The 27,382-nt window shown below is 44.1% G+C and overlaps 1 protein-coding gene across 1 annotated transcript in view; it reads left to right on the forward strand.

The window, feature by feature from the left end:
• The window catches only part of NRG1 (neuregulin 1), a 1,265,832-nt gene extending 1,244,157 nt beyond the window's left edge, over positions 1 to 21,675 (forward strand). Inside the window, 2 exon segments of the mRNA XM_078676354.1 lie at positions 16,919 to 17,561; positions 17,564 to 21,675. Of these exon segments, the coding sequence (XP_078532480.1) occupies positions 16,919 to 17,561; positions 17,564 to 17,635 (715 nt within the window). The 3' untranslated portion in view covers positions 17,636 to 21,675.
• Positions 21,676 to 27,382: the final 5,707 nt, after the last annotated feature.

Consider the following 27,382-nt stretch of genomic DNA (forward strand, 5'->3'; position numbering starts at 1 on the left):
ATCAAACACAGTGCTGGGGGCTGACAGTCACACTGCATGCCCGAGGGGGCCTCTCCTCACCAGCACCAGCAATCACCCCAGGCCAGGAACATTGCCATCCGGAGCTGCCTGACACCACCTGGAGACGCCCTGGAGACCGAGCCCTGTCTTCGCGGTGCTTGTTCGGGCTCTGCCGACAGGGGTGATGGGGAGGGGAGCCCGCGGCTCTCCGTTCGGGCGTCAGAGCCCACTCACTCCCCACACTCCAAACAGGATGTCAGGTGCAGGCGTCAGTGCGATGTGTCCTCATACAGTTCCGGGACTCGGGTTATGACCCAGGCTCCACCGCCGAGCTGTTCTCTCACACTGCGCCCGAGCTAACACAAAGGCCCAGAGCTGCAGACCCCATGCGGCTGAAGTGTTCCTGCAATCCCAAGCTCTCCCCGACAGGCACTTTTATAATTTTAACAGTACACTACACTTTTTTAGCAAGCCCTCACTAAGAAATGAAACCCTTCTTATAGTAAAATAAGTCTAAACACCTCACATTTAAGGAAATAGTGAACTGTGTCTTTAATGCGTTTCCCGCTATATATTCTTAGCACATTCTCCTGACCAACCTACTAGAAACCATTAGGTCACAAGTTCACACCACATTCTAGAGGGACCATACTTGTTACTAAATGAGCTGCAGCAAGTGTGATTTACTCTACACATTAAAAAGCATATCCATGTCTGTATTACAATTTGTTTTTACCAGAACCTAGCACAGATGTAGTTACTAATCCTGCCAACACACTACCTAATTTTATTCACCTACATGTTCGAAACATCCACTCAAATATGTGCTTTTTTAAAACCAGAAAAACACCAACATTTTAATTGGCTTACATTTGGAAAACTGCCTCCTTGAGCTCCAACCTTCTCCTGTCTGCTACTGCTGCTTCACTTCAAAATGGTTAGAGTTTTGATTGTGGGCCATAGCTGTCTTCTGGGCTAGAGATTCTGCTAGAAATAGTGGTATTGACAGAGACTTGAGTTGTCGAATGTGGACATTAAATGGATTGGTCAGAGAGGGCCAAAGTGACATCAATTGCTGTCTTTGGTTAAAAGCATTGTGAATTCCCAACCTCATAGCCTCATGATTGTGCACTGTGGTGGCAATGAAATAGGCACACAGACTGTGGTAGGACTAGAAATCCTGATGAAAGGTTCCTATGCAGAATAAATCATCACTTACACTGTTTTGGTATACTCCACCATATAAACATATACAGGGAGAGGAGGGTCAAAGGGAAAAGATTAAAGGCCTACTACTGGTTCATTTCCCCAGCAACATCATATGAATCACGAACAAGAAACCAGGAGGTCTATGAGCCATACATTGTACTGGCCATACTGACAAATCTTCCACTATGTCAGTTGGTGCAACAGTCACCATATACTAAGTTCTGAAGGTCAAACAAAGGAGAAAGAGAGAAACATGTGTGGGAGACAAGAAAAGTAATCTCTAGAAAAATAGTGTCTAGAAAAACGATCACAGACTGGTCAACCAAATCCAGTACAGAAACTTTGTGGATAACCATCAAACAAACCAAGTGATCCGTCCTATCATTTGGCCGTCCACACCGTGGCCTGGCGGGTCCCTAGATCATCTAGACCCCACGCCACACAGTAGATTGTGAATACTGGGTGCGGTCCACAGTGAAATGAACCTCCAATTGTTGGCCAGTTTATGATGGTTGGTGAAAAGTGATAGGGACACAGTACAACATACAGAAAAAGTGGTGAATATAAAATAGGGTGATGTGTCTAAACAACTTTTTATTAGAAATGAGGCACATTTACCGATTTTAAAAACACATATTTTAAATATTGTTAGTGTAAATATCTATGTTGCTGCACTGATCCTAGCGTATTTGCACATATCCCCAGCACCTACCCGACCCGCCAGAGCGGAGGGAATAGGGCACTTGGAGCCGTCCACGAGCACCAGCCGCCATCTTGGGGCTGGGTCGGGACGCGTTCTAGCTCTTCTCCACTTCCTGGGAGAGAGCTATTTAGAGCGAGCGAGCCCTTCGCTCAATTGATACTCATTGAAACACTCACAGAGCACGAACTACTGCCACGATACACCAGCGCTCGATTTTAGGAGACTAGTATTGCATTTAGAAGAATTGTAGGCTGCTTGGAATTATTTTAGAAACATTTACCGATTTTAAAAACACATGTTTTAAATATTGTTAGTGTAAATATCTATGTTGCTGCACTGATCCTAGCGTATTTGCACATATCCCCAGCACCTACCCGACCCGCCAGAGCGGAGGGAATAGGGCACTTGGAGCCGTCCACGAGCACCAGCCGCCATCTTGGGGCTGGGTCGGGACGCGTTCTAGCTCTTCTCCACTTCCTGGGAGAGAGCTATTTAGTCCTCGCTCATCTAGGATGCGCAGCGGACGAGCGCAGCGGGCGCGCGCCGAAGACGCACCTAAGACAAGCCCGTCTGCGCCCGTCCGAGCCAGATTCGGGCCCAGGGCCACCACCCCTACTCTGGCGGCCATCCAAGATACTACACCTACCCTACGCTACACCTCCGCACAGCTGAGAGAGCTGAACCGAGGTCTGGGTAGGTCATGCCAAGTATTACCGCCTTCTAAACACTTGACATCTACGCCCATTTCATGTGTAGGTTGCGCTTTTACTCTTCCACCTCCTTTGTCCGTGACCATTACCACATCGTACTCACCGGAAACTACCAGTGCCCTGCTCGCAGTTGATCAGTATTAATGGGCAGCACTGATTAACGCACGTTCCCTCCCCCAACATAGCTTGGATATTAGAGAGTGTATTATCAACCAGAAACTGGATATTCTCTTTGTTACGGAATCCTGGGGAGATGAGGCATCGGGCCCTGACTTTGTTCTGGCCACCCCTGAAGGCTACTGTGTGGCCAGACAAGACAGAACTTCTGGGCGAGGCGGAGGCTTAGCCATTATCCATAAGGACATTTATCGTGCAAAATTCGAGCCTATTCAAAGCACTACCTGCGAAGCTTTTGCGTTTGTTATCAATCTTACGCAGAGGCAAGCTTTCAAAGGGACACTTGTGTACAGGCCACCGGGTTCCCGTATTAAATTCTTAGCTGAACTTACAGAAATAACTGAACTAGTAATAGGATCCTCTGACTTTACGATTCTAGGGGATTTTAACTTCCCGCTTGAAAACCTTGAAAATAAAGACACAGCCCAACTCATCACCGATATGCAGGCAATGGGGCTGCAGCAATTGGTGAGGGGCCCTACGCATGAGGCCGGGCACACACTGGATGGCCTGTTCACCAATAATCCGGGCATTGATCTGTCAGCGGTGCTACCTCTGGTATGGTCTGACCACCAAGCTATTATTTTCAGGATTAGATCCTCACCCTCCAAACCCTCTCAAACCAAAATCCGGTCGTCAGTGGGGACGCGGAGGTGGAAAAACGCAGAAATTCCATACCTCACTAATCTCCTAACGACATCAGCCGAGGAAAGCTCATGTGATCCTGAAACTATGTCCACTAATTTTCAGGATTGGATCCTGAAGGCAGTTAATCAAGTTGCACCTGAAAAATTTTATCGCCCAAATAGAGCCACTCCATCTGCCCAGTGGTATACAGAGGAGCTGCGACTCCAACGTCAGTATTGCAGAAACTTAGAAAGGCGTTGGAGAAAGCATTATAGCCCCCCCGCTAAGCAAGTCTATAAAAATGCACTGGCAATATATAAGGAAGCTCTCATTACGCAAAAGAATATCTTTTTCACTGGCCAAATTGAGCAAGCACAGAACTCAGCCAGGTTGTTTTTTTAAGTGGTGAGCTCTCTTTCTAATCCTCCAACTGGACCTGTAACTGAGAATTCGCAGGAACTTTGTAGTTCACTGGCCACATTCTTCACCTCTAAGGTGATGGATATCTACTCCACATTTCCCAAAGAACCGGTGGGAGGATCCATGGACCTATCCATCTATCCGGCGCCCACTCACCCTTTCTTCGCTCAGTTTCGGTCAGTTACTGAAGACCAGGTCAGCACGCTTGTTGCTAAGATCAAATCCGGCTCTCCGCTTGATCCATGTCCTCCTCTCATAATGAACCAATTACATAACACCATCACCCAGCCGCTCACCGATATTTGTAATTCCATCTTCAAAACCGGTGTCTATCCTGAGATTTGAAAGAAGGCTATTGTCAAACCTTTGCTCAAGAAGCCTTCCCTAGACCCCACCATTACGGCCAATTATAGGCCTATTGCTTGCCTTCCCTTCCCAGCTAAAATCGTAGAGGCCATTATGAACCAACAGCTGTCAGAGTTTATTGAGCAAAATGGACTCTTGGATGATACTCCGTTCGGGTTCCGGAGGGGACACGGAACCGAGACAGCACTGATAAAGGCCTCCGATCAAATCAGAGATATTATGGACTCGGGAGGAGCGGCAGTGCTTATTTTGTTGGACCTATCGGCGGCCTTTGACACGGTCGACCACGTCATCTTGGTCGACCGTGTCGCAGCCCTCGGGATTAACCATCTGGCAAAAGAGCTTATAGCTTCTTTCCTAGCTGACCGTAAGCAGGCAGTCAAATTGGGCAACCATTACTCACCGACTTTTGAACTGCCTTGCGGGGTCCCTCAAGGATCCTCGTTAAGTCCGACGCTTTTCAACATTTATGTCGCGGACTTGGCGAGGGTCATCAAATCTCATGGGATGCGTTTAACCACCTACGCAGATGACACCCAGCTGGTGCTGGCGGTGCATAAGAACGGCCCAGTGGTAGCAGCTAAGCTTCAGGAGGGGTTACTAGACATACAATCATGGATGCACAGTAACTGCTTGAAGCTTAATGCGGAGAAAACGGAGGTGATGACCTTCGGTAACATCTCTCCAGAGTGGTCCCCGACATGGTGGCCCAGTCAGATGGGCCCTCCTCCGGTCCCAGCCACCAAGGTCAGGAATTTAGGAGTGATTTTTGATAGCAAGCTATCCTTCGGATATCATGTTAACAAGGTGGTCTCTGCGGCGTTCTTCATGCTAAAAAAGATAAAAAAACTTCTGCCGTATTTACCAGCATCTTGGCCACCATGAGTGTGGAAGGGTATGCTCAGACATGAGTCCCTTGCTCATTGCACCATCAGGATTCAAGCAAGCCGGGCCGAAGACGGCTGTAATGCCAGAAACCGGTCCCCGGAAGCTTGTTTCCTTTCGAGTGAAGAATTGGCTTGGTAGTTTGGTCTGCCCTGTTCCCATGATGCACTGGGCCAGGGACAGACTAATTTGCATATAGCCAGGTTCTGAACTGGGATGGTGCAGTGAGCTCAAAAACGGTGATGGATCAAGCCCTGATCTGTTGACTGGGTAGGAGTGTTCTGATTAACTCAGATACTCTGTCCATCACCACCCCCTTTTTGTAATTATTTTGGCCACCATGAGTGTGGAAGGGTATGCTCAGACATGAGTCCCTTGCTCATTGCACCATCAGGATTCAAGCAAGCCGGGCCGAAGACGGCTGTAATGCCAGAAACCGGTCCCCGGAAGCTTGTTTCCTTTCGAGTGAAGAATTGGTTTGGTAGTTTGGTCTGCCCTGTTCCCATGATGCACTGGGCCAGGGACAGACTAATTTGCATATAGCCAGGTTCTGAACTGGGATGGTGCAGTGAGCTAAAAAACGGTGATGGATCAAGCCCTGATCTGTTGACTGGGTAGGAGTGTTCTGATTAACTCAGATACTCTGTCCATCACCACCCCCTTTTTGTAATTATTTTGGCCACCATGAGTGTGGAAGGGTATGCTCAGACATGAGTCCCTTGCTCATTGCACCATCAGGATTCAAGCAAGCCGGGCCGAAGACGGCTGTAATGCCAGAAACCGGTCCCCGGAAGCTTGTTTCCTTTCCAGTGAAGAATTGGCTTGGTAGTTTGGTCTGCCCTGTTCCCATGATGCACTGGGCCAGGGACAGACTAATTTGCATATAGCCAGGTTCTGAACTGGGATGGTGCAGTGAGCTAAAAAACGGTGATGGATCAAGCCCTGATCTGTTGACTGGGTAGGAGTGTTCTGATTAACTCAGATACTCTGTCCATCACCACTCCCTTTTTGTAATTATTTTGGCCACCATGAGTGTGGAAGGGTATGCTCAGACATGAGTCCCTTGCTCATTGCACCATCAGGATTCAAGCAAGCCGGGCCGAAGACGGCTGTAATGCCAGAAACCGGTCCCCGGAAGCTTGTTTCCTTTCCAGTGAAGAATTGGCTTGGTAGTTTGGTCTGCCCTGTTCCCATGATGCACTGGGCCAGGGACAGACTAATTTGCATATAGCCAGGTTCTGAACTGGGATGGTGCAGTGAGCTAAAAAACGGTGATGGATCAAGCCCTGATCTGTTCACTGGGTAGGAGTGTTCTGATTAACTCAGATACTCTGTCCATCACCACCCCCTTTTTGTAATTATTTTGGCCACCATGAGTGTGGAAGGGTATGCTCAGACATGAGTCCCTTGCTCATTGCACCATCAGGATTCAAGCAAGCCGGGCCGAAGACGGCTGTAATGCCAGAAACCGGTCCCCGGAAGCTTGTTTCCTTTCCAGTGAAGAATTGGCTTGGTAGTTTGGTCTGCCCTGTTCCCATGATGCACTGGGCCAGGGACAGACTAATTTGCATATAGCCAGGTTCTGAACTGGGATGGTGCAGTGAGCTAAAAAACGGTGATGGATCAAGCCCTGATCTGTTGACTGGGTAGGAGTGTTCTGATTAACTCAGATACTCTGTCCATCACCACCCCCTTTTTGTAAGTATTTACCAGCATCAGCAGGAAAAACACTGATTACTACCTTGGTGTTTTCCAAGCTTGATTATGGAAATGCTCTCTTTTTCAACACGCATAAATGCATCCTGAACAAGCTTCAATCTGTCCAAAATATGGCAGCACGGATCAGGCTCAACATACCCAGACGTTACTCCGCTTCGGCAGCCATACGCCAGCTCCACTGGCTAAGAGTGGAGAGCAGGATCAAATTTAAAGCTCTGTGCATTGCCTATAAGGCCATCCATCAGACTGGACCGAAGTTCCTAAAGGAGGCATTTCAGGTGTACACTCCTAAAAAGAACCTAATATCAGCAGCAAGCTATCGACTGTCTGTACCCCGCACAAGAACGGCAACATGGGGCGACAGACGATTTTTGGTCGCAACGCCAACATTGTGGAACTCACTCCCCTTAGACATTAAAACTGCGCCAACCCTCATTAGCTTCCGCAAGGCTTTGAAGACCTGGCTCTTCAATCAATAAGATCGTGTCCTGACCACTGTATCCTGGAGTATCTCACTGCGCCTAGACACCTCAGGGTAGTAGCTGCGCATTAAAAATTCCATAAATAAATAACTAAATAAATAAACATCCCCTAATTAAAAAAACAGGAACAGCGCAAACGACAGTATGGAACAAATGACTGTCGCAACGGATCACTTGTCCTCCTAGTTTCTTGTTCGTGATTCATACTCCACCATATGCCAAAGGCAGAAACAGAGGTGGTCTAATCAATCCTGTCCACAAAGCCAGGAAACATGTTAATAAAACTGTTTCTGCATTTCTCTAAGGCCTTAACATGGGTTCCATCTACAACAACAACCTGCGTTTTGACATGCATGGAATCTATAGAAGTGATGTAGTTCAATTTACTGATGAAGACAACAGGGTGTTTCTAAGCAACTTAAAACTCTGCATCCGACGGGGAGGACCCTTTGTCCTTCAAGAGCCTCTGTTTGGATCTAGACTTGCCAGAATCCGAACATTACCGCTATCACCAAGTGCAACATTGGGTTGTACACTCCTTAATTCGCCCTAACTCCCAAAGGAACCTCACCCCCAACGAAAAATTGCTGCTTTCAAAAACTTTGAACGCCCGCCTCATTACTGAGCTTTACAACCTTTTGCGCCCGCCGGAGCTGACGTCCAAATTTCCCAGACACAAGAGCTAGGAATCAGAATTGGGGGCACACTAACTCGGAGGGAATGGGGTGACATTTTCCATTACGCGCGACATAGCTCTTAATGTCTCCAGCATTGTAAAAGTGACCAAAATGAATACTTACTTCTATCTCATCCCCCCCCCCCCCGACCACACAAATGCAATCGAGCCCATAAGCCGACTGTTGGCAAGGCTGTGGCTTCCTAGGCACACTAACTCATTTGTTGTGGGACTGTCCCAAACATACGTCTTATTGGACACAGGTCCTCAATGACATTGACACCCACTTCGATACACAACTGCCTCTCTCCCCGCATACGTTATTCTGGGCTTACCCAACACATTCACGTTCCCACTTAAATCCACAAAGGAAGGCATATAGGTCTGGCTCTAGGTGTGGCCTTGCAGAACATACTATCCCATTGGGCTTCAGAACAGACCCCCGCCTACCAAGGGTGGCTACACTGAATATGGTATGTGTTGGGCATGGAACGTATCTCCCTCTAACTACTGAATATGGGGCCCACCTTTCCGGACCTTTGGTGCCCTTTCCTTTCCCTGTTGAGCTCGGAGCTCCGTGACCTTACCTGCCCCAAATACCTGTGCCTTCTTCAGCTTACGGAACCTCTCACTAACCTGGTTTAGAGCCATGCTGAAGATCTAAAGGTTTTCTGGGGTTCAGAACCCCTTTTCTTCACCATACATGGTTTGTCGGGGGAGGGGTCGGGGAAGGTGGAAGGGGGAAATTGGGTTACTGCATCACCATAAGAATACATCTATCTCTATGCCTTTGATGCCAGCAGCTGTTGTTTGGTATATTAGATAAAAAGATTTAAACCTAAAACTCTGCATCTGGTCTTATGTGTATCTTGTCAGAAGGTGACAAAATATGTATGTATAACAAATGATTCTATCACACTACATACATTACTATCTAAATAACTAAAAAATATATCTAACTGTCTGAATGTGTCTCTCACATCATGTATGAATATTTGAGTGGCAAGTGTGACAGGGCGCATGAGTCTGTGAGTGTCTCCATGCATCTATCAGTGAATGGATGTCTGAGGCTCTCAGTGGCTCTGTGAGTGGGTGCATTAGTTTTTGCATGTATCTGTGGGTGAGTCTCAGTCTCTGAAAGAATCTGTGAGTGCGTGCATCAATCTCTGAGTAACTCTGTGAATGGGTGTCTGAGTCTCTGAATGGCTCTGCTAGTGGGAGCATCAGTATCTGACTGGGTCTGTGACTGAGTGTCTGAGTTTCCGAGTTGGTCTGTCACTGGGTGCATCACTGTATGAGTGGGTATGTCAGTGGATGTCTCAGTGGTCTGTGACTGGGTGCATGAGTCTCTGAGTGGGTCTGTCAGTTGGTATCTGAATCTTTGAATGGGTCTGTCAGCTGATACGTCAGTGTGTGAGTGAGTTTGTCAGTGGAAATCTGAGACTCGGAATAGGTCTAACTGGGTACATCACTGTCCTAGTGGGCATGTGAGTGTGTGCATGAGTAACTGAGTTGGTGTCTGAGTCTCTGAGTGGGTCCGTGAGTGGGCATGTTATTGTCTGAATCTCTGGGTCTGTGAGTGGGTCACTGGGTGTGTGAGTCTCTCAGTGGATCTGTGAGTTGGTGTCTCAGTCTCTGAGTGGGTCTGTCACTGGATGCGTCACTGTTTGAATAGGTCTGTGAGTTGGTGTCTGAGTCTGACTGGGTGTGTCGGTGGGTGCATCAGTGTCTGAGTGGCTCTGCCAGTGGGTGTCTTAGTGTCTGAGTAGGACTCTTATTGGTTGCGTTAGTGAATAAGTGGCAGTGGGGACTGAGTCTCTTAGTGGATCTGTGTGCATGTGTGTGTGCGTGTGCATCAGTCTCTGAGTGGGTCTGTCAGTGGGTACATCAGTGTCTGAGTGGGTTTTTGAGTCTGTACTGCACAAATCACTAAGTCTAGGAGTGGGTGTGTGTCGTTGGGTTTGTGAGTGGGTTTGTTAGTGTCGGGTGGGACTGTCAATGGGTTTATGATTCTCTGAATGAGTCGTGTCACAGTCGGTGAGTGCGTGTGTAAATATATATGTTAGGAGTAATAAATCTATACTTTCCTGTATGCACCTATCTTTTAATATTTTGTCCTCAATATGTTTGTACTACGGTGCTCTGGGGGTCGATATTTTGTAGTACAACCAATAAAAATCATACCAATAATAAAAAGCACCAAAAAGCACTATGGACTTTAAAACCTTGTATAGTGTACCTTTTTTCCTACATGTATTTGGTAATGAATGCACCTATAGTGCACAGGCTTTAATGTTTGGCCATAGCTGAAGGGCACGCCCCCTAAAAATATCCTTCTGGCTAAGGGCTTGGTCTTTCGTAGTGTCTGAATCGTGGTCCTTTACACTTGTGTATGTAAATTGTGGTGCTGATCTCAATTGTAATGTATCCATCTGACAGGATTTGTGTTCAACGTTTGTTCTCTGTCTGCCTGTTTTCATTCTAGAATATAGGGTTTGTCCTAAGCTCTTTCCTGTTTCATGAAGCCATACATTTGGCCCTTGTCCTGTTTCCTTCACTGCGAGGCCCACTAGTCAAGCCTTCCTTTCGGACTGCCAGACCTGGCATTGAAATAAAGGACTGAAAGCTTAAGGGCTACTTCCTGAGCAGATGTCCTTGTTTAGGCCTGTTTGAGGCCTGAAAGAGCCTTTGCCAAAACACATTGCAACCTCATCCTCTGGTTTTTTTCCTTGAACCTTTCCCCTATCCCTCTCCTCTTCAAAAATGTAATTCTACAACAGGAAAACACAATGCGGAAGACTACCGCATCTCCCTGGTGTGAATTCACCTCCCTTTCTGAGCCAATACACTGTAGTATTTAATTTGATCTTAGCCAGTAGTGCAGCTAAAGTGGACTGTACACTAATCATATACCTTGTGCATCCAAGGAGATTGATTCTGACATTCCTAGAAAGAGTTCTTGTAGTTTTTCTCTTTCAGTGAACGATTAGACTTTCAGTCTTGTTGATCTCCTTCACTCTTTACTCTTTGGTAGACTCCATTGTGCTGTCCCTGGTGGCTTAACAGTGACTCCTCTCAATGGATCGCTCATTCCCACTGCTGGGAGGCACGGTGACATCTACTAGAGCCTTGTTACTTAGGAACTGGGCCATTGGATGGGGACAGGAGGATATATGGCGGCATCGCAATCCTAACACATTTGTATACTCCATCTACTCCACCCCACACAATCTGCATGTTCACATTGACAGGATTTTGTGCACATCCAACCTGCTGTCATACGTGATTCAGGGTGAATATCTAGGTCGCACACACTCTGATCATAATCCTCATTACGTATCATTAGCATGGGATACGCAGCCCCTCACCTCCAACATTTCACAAACTTAACAGACTGCTATGCTGGAGGACCCACCCTTTCGAGAATCTTTCTGCACTGCCAGTGGGGATTATTTGGCCCATCATGCAGATTCAGGGACATCCATCCTGGTGGAGTGGGATGTCTTTAAGGTGACATTGAGAGATAACTGCCTGGGACAGGGTTGTGAAATTAGGAGGCAGGTGGAAAGCAAACTACAAAAACTGGAATGTGAACTGCTAACACTTGAGCCCCATATTTTCACTGACCGCTCCTGCACCTCAGAGCTTTTGACAGCAAGGACGATGCCCACTTCCCTGATAGAAAGACTGAAGTGCCAAAATTATACAGCACATTCGGTCAAGACACATGCGAAAGCGGATCGCTCGGGAACCCTACATGCAGGGCTGTTCCGGAAGAGAAGCCATGCACCCCATTACAGCGTTACAAACCCCTAATGGGTTAATGAGATATACCCAACAGGAAATACATAGAGTACAGGTTCTCCATTTCACCTCACTATACCAAACAACTATGGAAGCTTCCGACCTAGAATTGAATAGTTTCTTGGACGGCCTCCCATTCCCGAAACTAACCACTGAGCAATTTATGAAATTGGATGCATCCATCACGACAGCTGAAATTCAGGGAGCGATTCGATCCCTAGCCTCAGGGAAATTGCCAGGCTCGAATGGGCTTCCGTCCCAGTTTTACAAAACCTACTCGGACATCCTAGCAACAGCACTACAGTAGGTATATGATGAGGCATTGCACTCGTCACACCTACCAAATTCTGTGTGTGAAGCCACACTGGTTACCCTTCTGAAACCAGACAGAGATACCATTCCAACTCGGTTCCTACTGCCCATTGGCGCTACTAAATGTAGACCATAAGGTGCTGGCTAGCATACTTGCGGGGCTGCTAGCTCCTTTGGTGCCTAACTTAGTACATGGTAATGAGATGTTCCAGACTGCTCTACTTCTTTTAACCCGTGCCGGCTATTTTGCGTCATGCGATATGCTCCTCATGTCTGCCCCCGTTCTGGCTGTATGGTGCTCGATCTTGAAAAGGCATTTGACACTGTCGAGTGGCCCTTTCTCTTCAGTGTCCTGCCCGGATACGGTTTAGGACCCCTCTTTATCACGCCCATCAAGTTATTATATAACAGCTCAGCTGTAAGGGTCAAGACCGGTCGAATGGTATCACAGCCTGTGGCGTTGGGATGGTGCACTAGACAGGGCTGTCTCTCCTCACCTCTCCTCTTATCATTAGCTAATGAGCCGCAGGCGCTGGCCGTGCAAGCCTCTGCAGAAATATGGGCATACCACTGGGAGGAAACATACATGCCATTTCTCTAATCGCAGACGACCTGCTATTATATATAAACGATGTTGGCAGGATCCCGGAAGTTATACCCAATACGTCTGCTCTCTTTGCCCGTCTATCGGGCTTATGAGTTTACTGGGGAAAATCATGTTTTTTTACATTTGTTCCACACACACCTGCTGACCCGATGCTTATAGTCAATGGCTGGTTTCCCTCTATTTGTTGGCTCTATGCAAATAGAAATAAAGACTGAACAATATCCAACCCATCAGAAGCCATTTCTTTCGAAATTGTGGCTACTACGTTGTAGTTCCTGTAATAACTTACATACTGTTTGACTACTATTATGTGTGCCTAGGATTTTGATTTATTTGTAATTGTGAGGGATATTCCCACACAGAAATTAAGGGGTTATAGGGCTTATCCCCTCACCTAGTTGCACCATACTTATACTTTTTCTCATCTTAACACTAGTGTTAATTAGCAGAGCGCCTAGTTCTCCCTGGCCACTAAAAACCCTTCCTTAGAGATTTCCCTTATAGTCAATGGTGTCCCGGTCACTTGGCAGTCGACCATGTTTCGTTGCCTGGGCATCAGGGTGTATCACGATGACCAGGACTTACTAGATGGCAATCCTACCAGGGCCCTCACTTTTCTGTCATCACAGATGACTTTCTGGAAGACGCTTGCTCTCTCAGTAGCTGGAAGGGTATCGCTCATTCAGATGGTGGTGCTCCCTATACTTCTTTATTATTTCACCAACTTAACGATCTATTTAACTCCCTCCTTTTTCCGACCTATCGAGTGTATGCTACATGAATTAATATGGAACACATCCAGATACAGAGTAGCACTCGCAAAGCTATACCTACTGTCAGATGAGGGAGGACTAGCAGTACCCAATCTAGAGCATTACTACTTAGCTTCATAACTTCAATGGTTGTGCCGGTGGGCGGCTAGACTAAATATATCGGATTCAGCTGGGGACGATGCTCCATACATATAAAACACTATTCTCCCTTTGCTTCACCCCTGTAGCAGAAAGTCTGGCTCCTTCCCCCTGCTGCTATAAGTGGCCAATCACTGCTTTCATAGATCACTGTTCCTCACCAGAAACATCAAACCATATGCCCCAGCAATTCCGTTTGCTAGGGATCCTCAGAGGCAATGCAAAAACTTCCCTGACGGATCTTGCTGCTTGGCACTCCTCAGGTATACACACACTGAACGATCTCTACCGGGACGGTGCACTCCTGCCTTACAATGTTCTGACACAAGAGAAATGTCTCCAACGCACTTACTCACACACGCCTTGTGGATTAGTCTATTGGACCATAAATGGGGGGATATAACGCAAGAATTACAGACACATCTAGTGCTCCAGTATATAAATGTTATGGAAGAAGGCCAACATCTTACTCATTGGTTTGCAGATTAATTATTTCTACACACAGCAATAGACCTGACTCCGCTACGTGCAAAATGGTAGACTGATCTAGGCCGCCCGTGCACAGACATGGAATGGAATACAACTCTGGCAAACCCCACTCATATCCCTCGCAATATCAGGTTCGGACTGATACAATACTATATAATACACAGAGCATACCTGACCCCGGAAAAAAAAATATTTTTACTTTCATAGACATGATATGGGTTGTCTTAGGTGTTCATCGCGAAGCTGGCGTCACATATATGTTATGGTCATGTCCTAAACTACAACAATACTGGAAGCGGGTAACACAGAATCTATCCGACTGCACACATAGACAACTCTCGAACACATGGGAAACGAGCACACTATGGATATTCACATGTGATATAAAACACAGAGCCACAAATCGATTCCAAGATTTGGGCCTTGGAGTGGATAAAGGGCTCATAACGAGGTATTGGAAATCTGGGGATTTACCTCCTCTATTAGCCTGGACCTGCTCTGCTCTCAATTGGGCAAACGCTGAAGGTGAATCCCTCTATGGGGAGAACACTCTAGGGTTACGGAAGTTCCCTATATCAGACAGTTGGAACTCGATCCTCGTAGCTCTTCAAATGACTGTACAACCTGACTTAGAAACAGACATCTCCCCGATCGGGGAACCGGTGTCTAGGTGAGAATTGAGGACCAATATCCACATTGCGGGGCAAACTGTGTGTCACGACCCATGTAGAGCTATATAAACAGGTGGGTGGGGTGCGCGGGAACATGCTGGTCTTGTAGCCTACCATATACACTCACTACCCATCTGGGGAAGGACGCACTGAGTATTAGTATGCCTGGTGTTGGTTAGTGTTATTGTTCAAATGTTCTCTGATCTCCTACACTTGTTTGTAAACAGCACTTCTTACCTTGATGTTACTCGACTGTTACACTAAGGATTAACAAGAAAACACGTTTAACCACAATGTAATTTATTTCCTTTACTCTCATTGTAAAGTATGGGACTGCTGAAGTGTGGTTGAAACATGAATACAGGCTACACATGTTAACCGATTTATGTATTAATTTACTGAGCCACTGTATCAACAAGTTGAATCATTTGTAATAATCCAATGTTGTTAACGACTGTAGCAGGGCACTGTGACACCCCTGAGCTAATACCACGTGCATATATGCTCTATATCCATATCCTTTTCTATCTGCAAAAATCAATAAACAGATCAAACAAAAAAAACAGTGACTCCTCTCGATTTGTGCACTGTCACCCGTACATGAAACTCTAGCAGCACTCCTCTAGTTTTGCCAACGTGTCTCTTTGGTCAATTGGGCTTTCTGCAGTTTCTGCATAGATTACTTACAGGCGTTCCTTCCACTAAACTCAGCACTCCCACTTGGTTAACACCCTATGGACATAAGAGTGCCTGCAGCAGGTATGGTCCCTTATTGCTTCTGGGTATACTCTATATCATGCTCTCCTGATGATTTCACAGTCCTTCAATGAGTTCAGGCTATTGATGCTCCTGGATTTATTCCATATGACCCCCCTGCTGACTTAGCAAGGCCTGTAGGAGGGTTGGTCATCTGTCACTCCTAGGTGGGGTCTATATAATATTTTATTGGTGGTGCAACAGTGGCTCCAACACTGTGGGCCCTTTTTGATGCTACAGTGTAGACTCCATATACCATAATGTAACCCTGATACGCATCAGAATTGGCTCCTATCCTTGAAATTATGCACCAAAATATGTGCACATGTCCTTGCATCTTTTCTCAGACTGTCCACAACGGATGTATGACATTACAACGCATGCTTTTACATCGCATGCCTTTACAACGCTGTTTTTACAACGCATGCCGTTACAACGCATAGTGCTTTGGGGCGCTGGATAGTGAATAGTTTAATTTACTATTCCAACTCCAGTCCCCGTGGATAGTAGGGAAGGTGTTGGATAGTAAATTAAACCTATTTCCTATCCTAGAGCGCCCCCCAGCGCAATGCGTTGTAATGGTTTGCGTTGTAAATGTTGCGTCGTAAAGGCACTGCGTGGTAAAAGTTGCGTTGTAAAGGATGTTTCCCGTCCACAACGCCATATGATTGCATGCAGCGTCATTTGACGCACCATGCCCATACATTGTCAGACCTTGCATACCTTCACTCAGCATGCCCAATGTTGGCCAAACCATTACATCCCATTGCAATCTGAAGAACGACCAGGAACCATTTGCAAATGACAGCGCTAGTAATTCACTTATAACTATATAATTAGCACAGTTAGGGAGCCCCTAGAATCCATGTTGGGCGTTGCAAGTTTGAAGGTGCTATTCAAACACCAAAACAATACATTAGAGTGTATTGTCATAGTGACAACATTCTCCCTAAAGATTCCTAATTTGTCGACATTATTGGGGCAGGTGTTGGTGGGTTTAGAAGCAGGTTACAAAATTCTCAAAATATCTCATAGTTCTAATTGACTGTAAAACTATTTTGGCTATGTTGCTTATTCATTTACTCCTAAAATGAATCATTTAATTAAAGATCATAAAAAACTCTGGCCTAAAATATTAATGCAGTTTAGTTATCTACGCCTGTAAATGTGTGCGTTCCGTATTTTGATGAGCTTAATTCTAGAACTGTCAGTAGTCTTTGGAAATGGGAGACCTCTGCCATTTTAAATGTCATTAAAGCATACAATGGAAAAAACAGCAGCAAAATACTTCAATTGCACGGATAGTCCTCTAGATTAAGTTTATTAATTTAGCTGCCATTATAAGCTCTTTCTTTGTAGGTTTTTAATGGTATTGTTTGCTGTTTTCTATTTAGGTATGTCTCAGCCATGACCACGCCTGCTAGAATGTCACCAGTGGACTTCCAAACACCATGTTCTCCAAGATCCCCTAATTCAGAAATATCTCCACCGGTATCCAGCCTAACAGTTTCAGTCCCTTCAGTGGCTGTCAGTCCATTCATGGAAGAAGACAGGCCTTTGCTTCTGGTCTCACCCCCTCGAATACGGGATAAGAGGTACGACCATTACTATACCCAGCAATTACAGACCTATCACCACCACAATCCTATCCATGACAGTGGAAGTCTTCCGCCAAGTCCTTTGAGGATAGTGGAGGATGAAGAGTATGAAACCACACAGGAATATGAGCCAGTACAGGAGCCTACTAAGAAACTAGTCAACAGCAGGAGATCAAAAAGAACAAAGCCTAATGGTCATATATCCAATCGACTGGAAATGGACACTGACATAAGCTCTGAGAGTTGTAGCTCTGAGAGTGAAACAGAAGATGAACGAATAGGTGAAGATACACCATTCCTGAGTATTCAAAACCCTCTGGCAACCAGCTTAGATTCAGCCACTACATACCGATTGACTGAAAGCAGGACTAACCCAACGAGTCGTTTCTCTACGCAGGAAGAATTGCAAGCAAGGCTCTCTAGTGTAATGGCTAATCAAGACCCTATAGCTGTATAGAACATAAACATAAATTCACCTGTAAAACTTTATTTTATATAATTATCCCTTGCTAAATTAAACAATTTATTTTATTTTAACTGTTAAGAATTAGACAGAAAATGTTTTATAAATTAAATGTATGTACAAATGTGTTATGTGCCATATGTAGCATTTTTTACAGTATTCCAAAATGAGAACGATATCAATGGTGCCTTTCTGTTATATTATGTTGAAAGCAGGTATTGTACAGTTCTCTCCGTTGGTACTCCACAGTATTTTTTCAGAACCTCCAAATATCAGTTTTTGTGGCTTGTTGTGTATTGCATTACTGGTGTGGATTGGCTATATGATTTGCACGTGTTGCTGCAGTCCCATGATTTGCTTCAAGCAGTGCCCAAATGTATCAGCCCAGTAACACATAGAATACCCTTTAATACTTTTTTTCTCCATACATGGTTAGTGTTGGCTTTGAGTATGGAATATCAGTTTGGTCTGCTTTCTTGTAACCAAGAGGTTTGTTTCAGCAGGCACTAAAATAATACTAGATTCAACAGCCTGCAACTATTAATCACAGCAGGATTACTAAAACTACATTAAGTAACAATACATGTTAAGAAACATAATGTGATGAACATTTATAACCTGAAGCCCACAGCTTCTTTAGAACTGTTTACCCATTTTTTGTTTAGAACACAGTGTGCTTTGAGTTATCACCTGGGAGTGTTTTCATGTTGTGTGAACATCTAGTTAAACCTGAAATGTTTTACTAGTAAATATTTCAAGGACTCTCCCATCTACATTACACGACTTCTCTTTATTCAAACTACAAGGAGCACTAAACTGGACATGAAAACCACGTAATAAAGGTGCAATTATTTTTGACCACGTTTTTAAATGTTTAATATTTAATTTCGGCATTATGTTTTTCAGTTTGATATGTGTTTGACAAGGCTATGGCCTTGTTATAAATTCACTTTTTATTGATGGTCATATTTGCTGTGGAGACTATTCTTTGTATTGTACATAGGAAGTTCTTGTTACATAATGCTCTATTACTTAAAGGGTATAACAAAGTGTAATTTTTTAATAAAACATAAAACCTTAAAAATACAGCCAAAATGTTGCTAAAATAGCAGCTACGCAACCTATTTTCTTAAAAATATATTTATTTGAAAACCACTTATGTAAACAAGCACGTTTGCATTAATTAGGCCCATGAAGTGCATGAGAACAGTATGTTAGGAATGTGCATGTGACCAGCGGTTCAATGACACTATTACTGTTTGTGTACCAATGTTGCAAATATTGCGCCTTTTACGAGCAGACTCGTTTTTTCTCTTTCTTTCCTTGTTTTATGAGTTATTCTTAATGGCCGAGCAACCCTCCTGTTGCTTCTTTTTACACCATCAACATTTTCACACCTGCTAAACTCTGCACATAAATAAAGAATAAAATATCTTTTTGTCATTCAACAACTATTGCTGAAATGTTTTGGAGTATGTATTTAAAAATTAGCACGAGGTGTTCCGATTTTAGATTTAGCAAATTCACAATTATCTTTATCCCATAAAGAATAATACTTTTTTTTAGAAAAAAGTTAAACATGTTTAATTATTTTAGTTTTTCAGCAAAGCAAATAATTGTGCATAAATCAATATTCAGGATTTCTGTCTTTAGTATTACTTATGGTGCGCGCTATCTTTTTTTTCTATATTCTCATATGATGTCTTAACTGTTCCTCATAGACCTAAGGGTTTTGCATCCATGTGAAAGCAATATTCTCGTTCTGGGGGTGTGACAACCGGCTTCATTCAATTATGTGCGAGCGTGGGTCATATTTTTCAAGAATTTGTTTTTTGTACTCTTGCCTACCGCTCCCGGTTTGTCTCTTACACATATGCCGCTGATGTGGGTGTTAGATTGTGTCTGTACAGCCTATATTCTTTTTTAGTGTGAAGTTTTTGTTTACTTATGTTTCTATATCTGAAATCCTAACGTCAAAATGATTATCTGTGCTTACCCTCGCCGTCGTGGGTCTATTGTCTGTATCAGGTGTGGGTTACAAATGGATGCATGAAGTGAAATTGCATGGGAAAGCTTAAAATTGGAAACCTATGCACTGGTGAAAAAAACCAAGCCCGATCCCGCATCAACTATATTGGCTTTCGTCATTAAAATACCTAAAAAAACTGCAGTTTTGAGGTAAATAGAAAGGCTGCATATTACATTGTTGAATTTTAGATTGTTTTGTAAATACCATATACACTTCATGGATGTAATTCATAGCTCATGAACTGTCTTGAGAATTCTGCATCAGCGATCCTTTCATTTTTTTGTAACCGTGTAAATAATATAATGGATTTTATTATTTATGTTAGGACAGCTAATGAGAGTTTTCATATTGTTTTAAAATTATGCTTTTTCTTATCAAATGTAAGGTGTCCTATTTTCCTTGTGTTTTGAAAAATAATTTATTGTTCAGTAGAGAGAATGTATCTGTAATGGAAAATATGCACAGAATGAATGTCAGAAGTTACCAAGACAAACTAAAATATGTACTATCACAATTACTAATCCTTTATTTATGCTCCGTATTTTTTTAAATTTTGATATATATTTTTATCATTTGACTTTACTACAGCTGTCAGCAGCTAACAATGTGTATGAAAGTGCTCTACCGGCATTCTTTTAGCATATACTGATCAGAGGTATAGAACAATATGTTAAAGCAATTGTAAATTATGCAAGAAGATGAACATTCCAAAAGTCATGCTGCCCCTGAATGTTCGTGTATTTTCCAATGCCAAAAATGTAAGGAAATATATTGTAAACAGGAATCAGCGGACTTGAGAGAAATATCATGCATCCTTTAGTTGGGTGCCAGTTGTGTTTTGTTTGGAGGTTCTAAAACCGCCCGTGATCGGCTGATGAACCTGTATCCGATCACCAATGATTAATTTGTAACTGCAGAGAAAATATTTTCATCAGAAGTCTGCAGCGCCACTGTAAAATGTCTGGGTTGCTGAACACCAGGAGTGTATAGTCTTGATTTCACCTCATGCCTCTTCCATTAACATACTCCCCCTATTCTTTTATCTCACTCCTCCAAGTTCTTTCTCAACCCTAGTTTCTCCCTTTATTGCTATGTTTCACTTTTCTCTTTTGCTGCCTCCTTACTCTTCCTCTGGTTCAAAGTTTAATGTTGGAAAATTAGTTTTGTTCCCACAAAAAGCGCACCAGTGGACCTCACCTGCTACCACCTGCTCAAATTAAGCATTGCCGATAACTGAGATTGATACCCAAAGGGAGGATGGTCAAAAAACTGTTAGGACAATGGGCACATGTAGTAGGCACACTTTGCTTTAGACAGCTGTGGAGAAAAATACATTCCAAGTGATAACTGTAATATTTAAATTAACATTTAATATGATTCAGGTCAGTTTAGCTAACATCTCAGTAATCATTAAATTCCACTCAAGGGGCCAACACGTATTTTGTCAAAAAGGCTTTCTCAAAATGGTACGGTATAGTACCAATCAAAGACTTATGTTCACACAATGTACAGGTATTTGTTCATGAGGTAGACCTTACGTATGGATATCTGTATGCATATGGGGCACCAAGAATAACAAGGGTGCCTGACAACACTGAGAGTTCTGGTGTGCTTTGTTTTGGAGATTTGAACAGATGCTGACCATTCTGTCAACTTGGAGTGTATTAGTTTCCCATGAATATTTAACGGACTACAACACCTACTGCATTTGAGTCTGAACTTGACTGAAGCCAAAACTGTCACTCTTAGCAGGGGTATAGTTGATCTGAACATAAGTTTCCCGCCTCCTAGAGCTGTATCACCTGTCTAAAGTAATTCTGATTTGACTAAAAAGTTTAACTTTGTTTTTTCTTTAATCTTTGAAAACATGCCATTGTACGCAATGGGAATGCTAAAAAGTTGATTGTTATTTTATTTTTCTTTGCTGACAAGGTTTGCATTATTATTAAAATTTCATTTTCAGTTGCGCTCATAGATACCATTTCCATCAAAGAAATGCCTAGTTTAAATTGGATGAAGAAAACATATTTCCATTTGCATTGACCTTGAGGCTGATCCAGCGGGTTACCTGCAACAGGTAATCGAACACCGCATACTCACATGGGCTAATAAATTCATTCACAACATGCTGGCAATAACCGCTGGGGTCATGTTTTTGTAATTCTCTAGATTAGTTATCTCTAGTTCCTAACTAATCTTTCACTGATCAAAAGTTCTTCCCTTTGGTCAGTGGACCATTAGTTGGAACTAGTTGATGGTGAAATTACATATGTTTTCAATATAGTCACAACTCAGAAATAATCACAGGGTTGGGATGTCATTTTAAATGTTATCTCAGATTAAATTCATGTGAACCACTTACACAGTACAGAACCAACTCTGTTTCTCACAGGAAGGAAGATTCAATTAATCAATCAAGATACATTCATTTATATTTTGCAATGACACTGCATGAAAGGGAGAGGATAGAGAGAAAAGCACATACACAGATATATTTATATTTACCCAAAATGGTGTGAAAACCAATTCCCATGCCTAGGAATTGGTCAGGGCCCCCCAGGAAAAATCTGGCGAACAAAGGCTTCAGGACAGGAATTAGGACAGGACTCCGGACAGGACAGATGACCTCTCTATCACCGACGCTTGCATAGCACCCCTCTCCGTGACACACTCTTCCTCCTCGAGATTCTTCCGCCATCTTCTTCTAAATTCATTTGCTTAAGATAATTGGTTCAGCACTTCGATTCTTCTTCAGCATCTCCGTCTGGGACTTCTCCGTACTCTCGGACAGCATCCCGGTCTCTAGCCAGCTAACTAAATAATGCTACCTCAATTATACCTTTCTGTATGCTTGTACCACCCATTAATGTTTCAAACTTATGAAATTACTAACTCTGATTGGACAGGCAAGGGAAGGTGATCATCACACCATTCTTATTTCCCATTATTTTTTTCAGCTCTTTGTTTAAAATCCCACCCCTTAAGTTTTATACATCAGTTTTTATTCCCACCCGTATTCACGATGTAATTGTCACAAATTAGAGAAAAAAAAATTGTAGTTCCCATCCATTTCAGTGGACTGTCGTTCCGGTTCCCATGAAAGTATCCCCTGGAAACCTGGGACGAGGTACAAGTTGACATCGCGTCTTCTAGCTTGGTTGCACTACGCATGTGCGCTAGAACGAGAGGGAATAGACTGTGGTTCGTATTTCAAGGGCCCATAATAAGCACTATTGAGAGAGTCAAAAAGACTAATTTTAAAATAAAAAATAAATGGTTTCACTGTATACCACCTATCTCTACTCTAATCCCATTTACTTATTATTACTCTCCTCGCATTAGCATTAGTAGAATAGCTGGATTTAGTTTTTCAGCAAGCAGATGGCATGCATGTGAGTTTCAAGCAGCCATTTTGTTAGCTACTGCGCAAGTGCAGAAACATTCCCTCCAAGCGAAAGATAGGTCATACTACATAGATGCAGTAGATGCATGGGCACTAAAGATTTTTGGTTAGCCGCCATTTTAGAATCACACTCCGGTTACTGGTTTATAAGACACATCGGCAAGCTTCATTCTTATTCTTAAATGTTGTGTGATGCATGTTATTTCCACCATACAAGTTTAGTACGGGGTTAGTGGGTAATTGAGAAGATTGCATCCAAGCAAGTCTCTTTTTCACAAGTCCTTGCGCCATCAGACCTTATGCTTCAACATCTAGTGTTTGTCTTTCTGTTTCTCCTTATTTAATTTAGACCATTCTACCCTCATTGGGTGGCATTCTCTAATACCATTATAGCCCTTCTGCATTGAGTTATTTGTTTTCCTGTGGTTCTTAATTAAGGTACAAAGCGTACACAAATGGCTTATTGAACAAAAATAAGTCATATGACATTAAGTGGTACAACAATTGAGATTTGTGCATCACATCGGAAGTGAGCATATACATGGCACAGTTAAGCGAGCAGTACATATATATAGTAGTGGAATTGCTGTGTGTGTTCCTTGCCAAACATCAACAAGTATATATACTGTGACCATCTAAAAGAAATAATACTACCACACTGGGACTTAAATGGTCTATGTTGCATTTGCGAAACTGACCTAGCATATTTCGCAAGAGGAAAATGATGTCCCCATGCCTCATGAAATCTTTCAATGTGTGGGGCTCTCAAGTCCAATCAAAGGGAGGATAGTAATATTATATGATTGGAGCTTTTTACACGAGCTCCAGTTACATTACACAAGGACACATTCAATTTACTTTTTATGCATGGCTGGTACATATTTTCCAGTTTTAAGTGTTGAAAGCCCGAAATGGTATTTGAGCCAATGTTTACTCAGAGTGGTTGGTAATACGTACAGGCATATTTTTAATATCATAAAAATGTTTGCACAAGTTTATAAAACTTATTTTTTTATTTGGTTGACTATCACAATACTGGTGTACTTAACATATAATGCACATCTAATGATGAGTTAAGTGCAGAGAGGAGAAGTCAAGAGACACAAATGATTAGCATACCCAACATTTGAACTTTCAAAAGCTATACTATCTATAGCTTGGCAAATCTTTGCAACTTCGCCTCTAAACATTTAATAACAACATGTTTTTTTCAGAAGATTGTCCTTTCCAGCGGCTCATACTTAGGTTTGCAACATGCACAGCCCAAATCCTTAGTGGAGTTTAAATATGGAGGTGCAGTGAGCACAAGACCTAGATTACAAAAGACTCTACATATACAGGACCACTCTGTGGAATTTAGAAATAACAAATGACAGGCGCAATGAGCGAAAGGATAACCAAAGTTTATTCAACTTCGTAAGCGTAGATAAGAACGACCTCAGCCACAGCAGGTGACAGATAAGCTTTTCCTCCGCGGCGCTCGCCTTGGAACACTGGTCGCGGTGACATTCTAAGTGATGTCCCCGCGAGCAGTTCCATTACATGCTGAGCTGCCAGGGACGGGGGGGGGGCAAGGAACGGGTGGGAGATACCACACATCCCCCTTCCCTAATGAATAAGACATCTGGAATGAAACATTGTAAAACAGGTGTGCAACAGGAAGTCACATCATCACATAATGCTCTAAGTGTCTGGGCGGTCTGATCACTCTCCGGCTAGTCCTACCACCCAGGTGCGGGACCGCCCCCTGTTCCCTGGGAGGGGAACCCATACTCTTCTCTGAATTGCCCTCACGCCCACCTTCCCTACAGGAATCCTGCCCGGGGGGGGGGGGGGGGGGGGGTGATACCTCACAACTCTTCCCAGGTTCCAGATTTTTCCTTCCTGGGTCTTTACAGCATTCCTAAACAATTTAGTAATCTTAGTGGGCCTACTGTATTCAGACCAACTTGCCCTGCCCGTGGGTGTCCTGATCTTAATATCGTCTCCGACTTTGAACCCTGCCTCTTGTGTAGAGTGGAGTCTGTCAAACCTTTCTTTCCTCTCAATCATTGCTTCCCTCTGTCTCCCCAGTCCCTTTGCTTCTTTGGAGTGGTCCGACCATCCCTTGTTCCACCCCATCCAGCCTGGTGATAGTTTTGTGTTGGGTATTCTTCCTCGGAGCAACTCAAAAGGGGTGACGCCTGTAGTTTGGTGGGGTGTGAACCTGTATGCTTCTACCCGTCTCCATACTTCTTCCTTCCAGTTCATGCCGCTGGTTTTGGCCAACTGTATGCTCTCTTTGAGAGTCTTATTGAAGCGCTCGACCATGCCATAGGGCTCAGGGTGGTACAAAGCACAGCGTTTGTGTGTGATTCCCCTCTCTTCAAGGAAATCTCCCATCTCTCTCGAACACAGTTGCACTCCATTGTCCGTGAGTAGACTTCTAGGTAGACCTTCCCTACAGAATAACTCTCGAAGGAACTCCATGACGGTCTTCGTTGTGATTTCGCTTACGAACTTCACTTCCGGCCATCTGGAGTACAGATCCATGAGCACCAAAATGTACGGTGTGCGCACTTCCCCCGTCAGTGGGCCCACGATGTCCAACGCCAACTCTTCCCAAGGTCCTGATGGGGGTGGCCTACACACCATTGGAGGTGTGAGTTGTTTAAGTACTTTGTCGCTGATGCTGCACGGGATGCAGTTTTCTTTCAATGGCGAGGTCCATGCTCGGCCACCAGTAGTCTTCTCTCAATCTTTGTTTGGTCTTGGTGATGCCTAGGTGGCCATCATGAGCCATATCCACGAGATTTTCCCTTACAGCTGCGGGAGGTACCAACCTCGTTCCCCTGAACAGGCATTCGTCGACCACAGACAGCTCATCTTTGATCATCCAGAAAGGCCTAGAGCGTCGTCCCGCTTATCTTCGGGTTTCCATCTACTTTTCACTCTTTTGCATCCCACATCCAAAACTTCGTCTGACTTAAGTGCTTCTTTCCACGTTTCTTCTCCAATGGCTCTCTGTACTATTGCACACACATTTTCCTCTTGGTAGTCTTCAAATTCCTCTTCCTCTTTTCCCTTCGATTCGTTCCCATCATTTTCCCTCACCAGTCGTGACAAGCAGTCCGCTGCAAGATTTTGTGTTCCAGGGACATACTCGACATGGAATGTGTATTCTTGGAGACTTACAACCCAGCGTCTAATCCTGCTAGAGATCGCATCCAGGCCCTTCTTGCCGAAAACTTCCACTAATGGCTTGTGGTCAGTTCGCAGAGTGAACTTTGTGCCCCATAGGAAGTCTCTGAATTTGTCCAATGCCCAGAACACCGCCAAGGCCTCTTTTTCAATCACAGAGTAATTGTTCTCTGCCTTCTGTAGAGATCTTGAGGCGAAAGCTATTGTTTCTTCTCCGCCTGTTCCTACTTGGGTGAGGACCGCTCCTAACCCCTTGGCACTTGCGTCGGTGGTGACTACTGTCACGCGATTAGGTATGAAGGATTTCAGGCTGGGCGCTTCTGCGAGTGCATTCTTCACGTCTTCAAACTCACTTTGGCACTCGTCACACCATTCGAACACTGTGTTTCTTTTTAGTAGCTGTCGCATTGTAAATGTTCTTCCTGCAAAGTTCCTTATGAATTTTCTGTAGAATTCCAGCATTCCCATGAAGGACTTGACTTCATCCTTTCTCTTCGGGGGCACCAAGTCCATAATGGTGTTCTGGAGCTCAGCTTTCGGACGGATCCCCTCAGCGGTTACCTTGTGTCCCAAAAAATGTAGTTCTTTGCAGCCAAACACACACTTTTCTCTTCTCACAGTTAATCCTTGCGACCTAAACCTGGTCAGCACATGTCTCAACCTCTTGTCGTGTTCCTCATGGTCTTTTGCGAATACTAGCACATCATCCTGGTAGCATAGGACGCCAGGGATCTCTCTCAAGATGTTCCCCATGAGTCTCTGGAACACGGCTGCCGCCGATACCAAACCAAACGGCATCGTCCTGAACTTGAATGCGCCCATGGGCGTAACAAACGCCGTGAGTTCTTGCGACTCTTCGTGCAGCTTGATCTGAAAATAAGCAGAGGTAAGGTCAAGTGTGGAGAATACCCTTGCGCCATCCAGCATGCTCATCATCTGGGTGATGTTGGGCAGAGGAAACCGGTCGACCACAACCTCCTTGTTCAAGGCTCTATGGTCAGTGCATAGACGGACCGACCCGTCTTTCTTCTGGGCTGCTACAATAGGCGCAAGCCACTCTGTCGCTTTCACCGGTTCGATGACTCCAGCTTTGCACAGTTTCTCCAGTTCGGCCTTCACCGCCTCTTGGATGGCAATGGGTAGCTTCCTTACCTTGGCTACCACAGGCTTTGCGTTCTCCTTCAG

This window comes from Lissotriton helveticus, chromosome 2_1 (assembly GCF_964261635.1).
Source record: "Lissotriton helveticus chromosome 2_1, aLisHel1.1, whole genome shotgun sequence".
Taxonomy (NCBI): domain Eukaryota; kingdom Metazoa; phylum Chordata; class Amphibia; order Caudata; family Salamandridae; genus Lissotriton; species Lissotriton helveticus.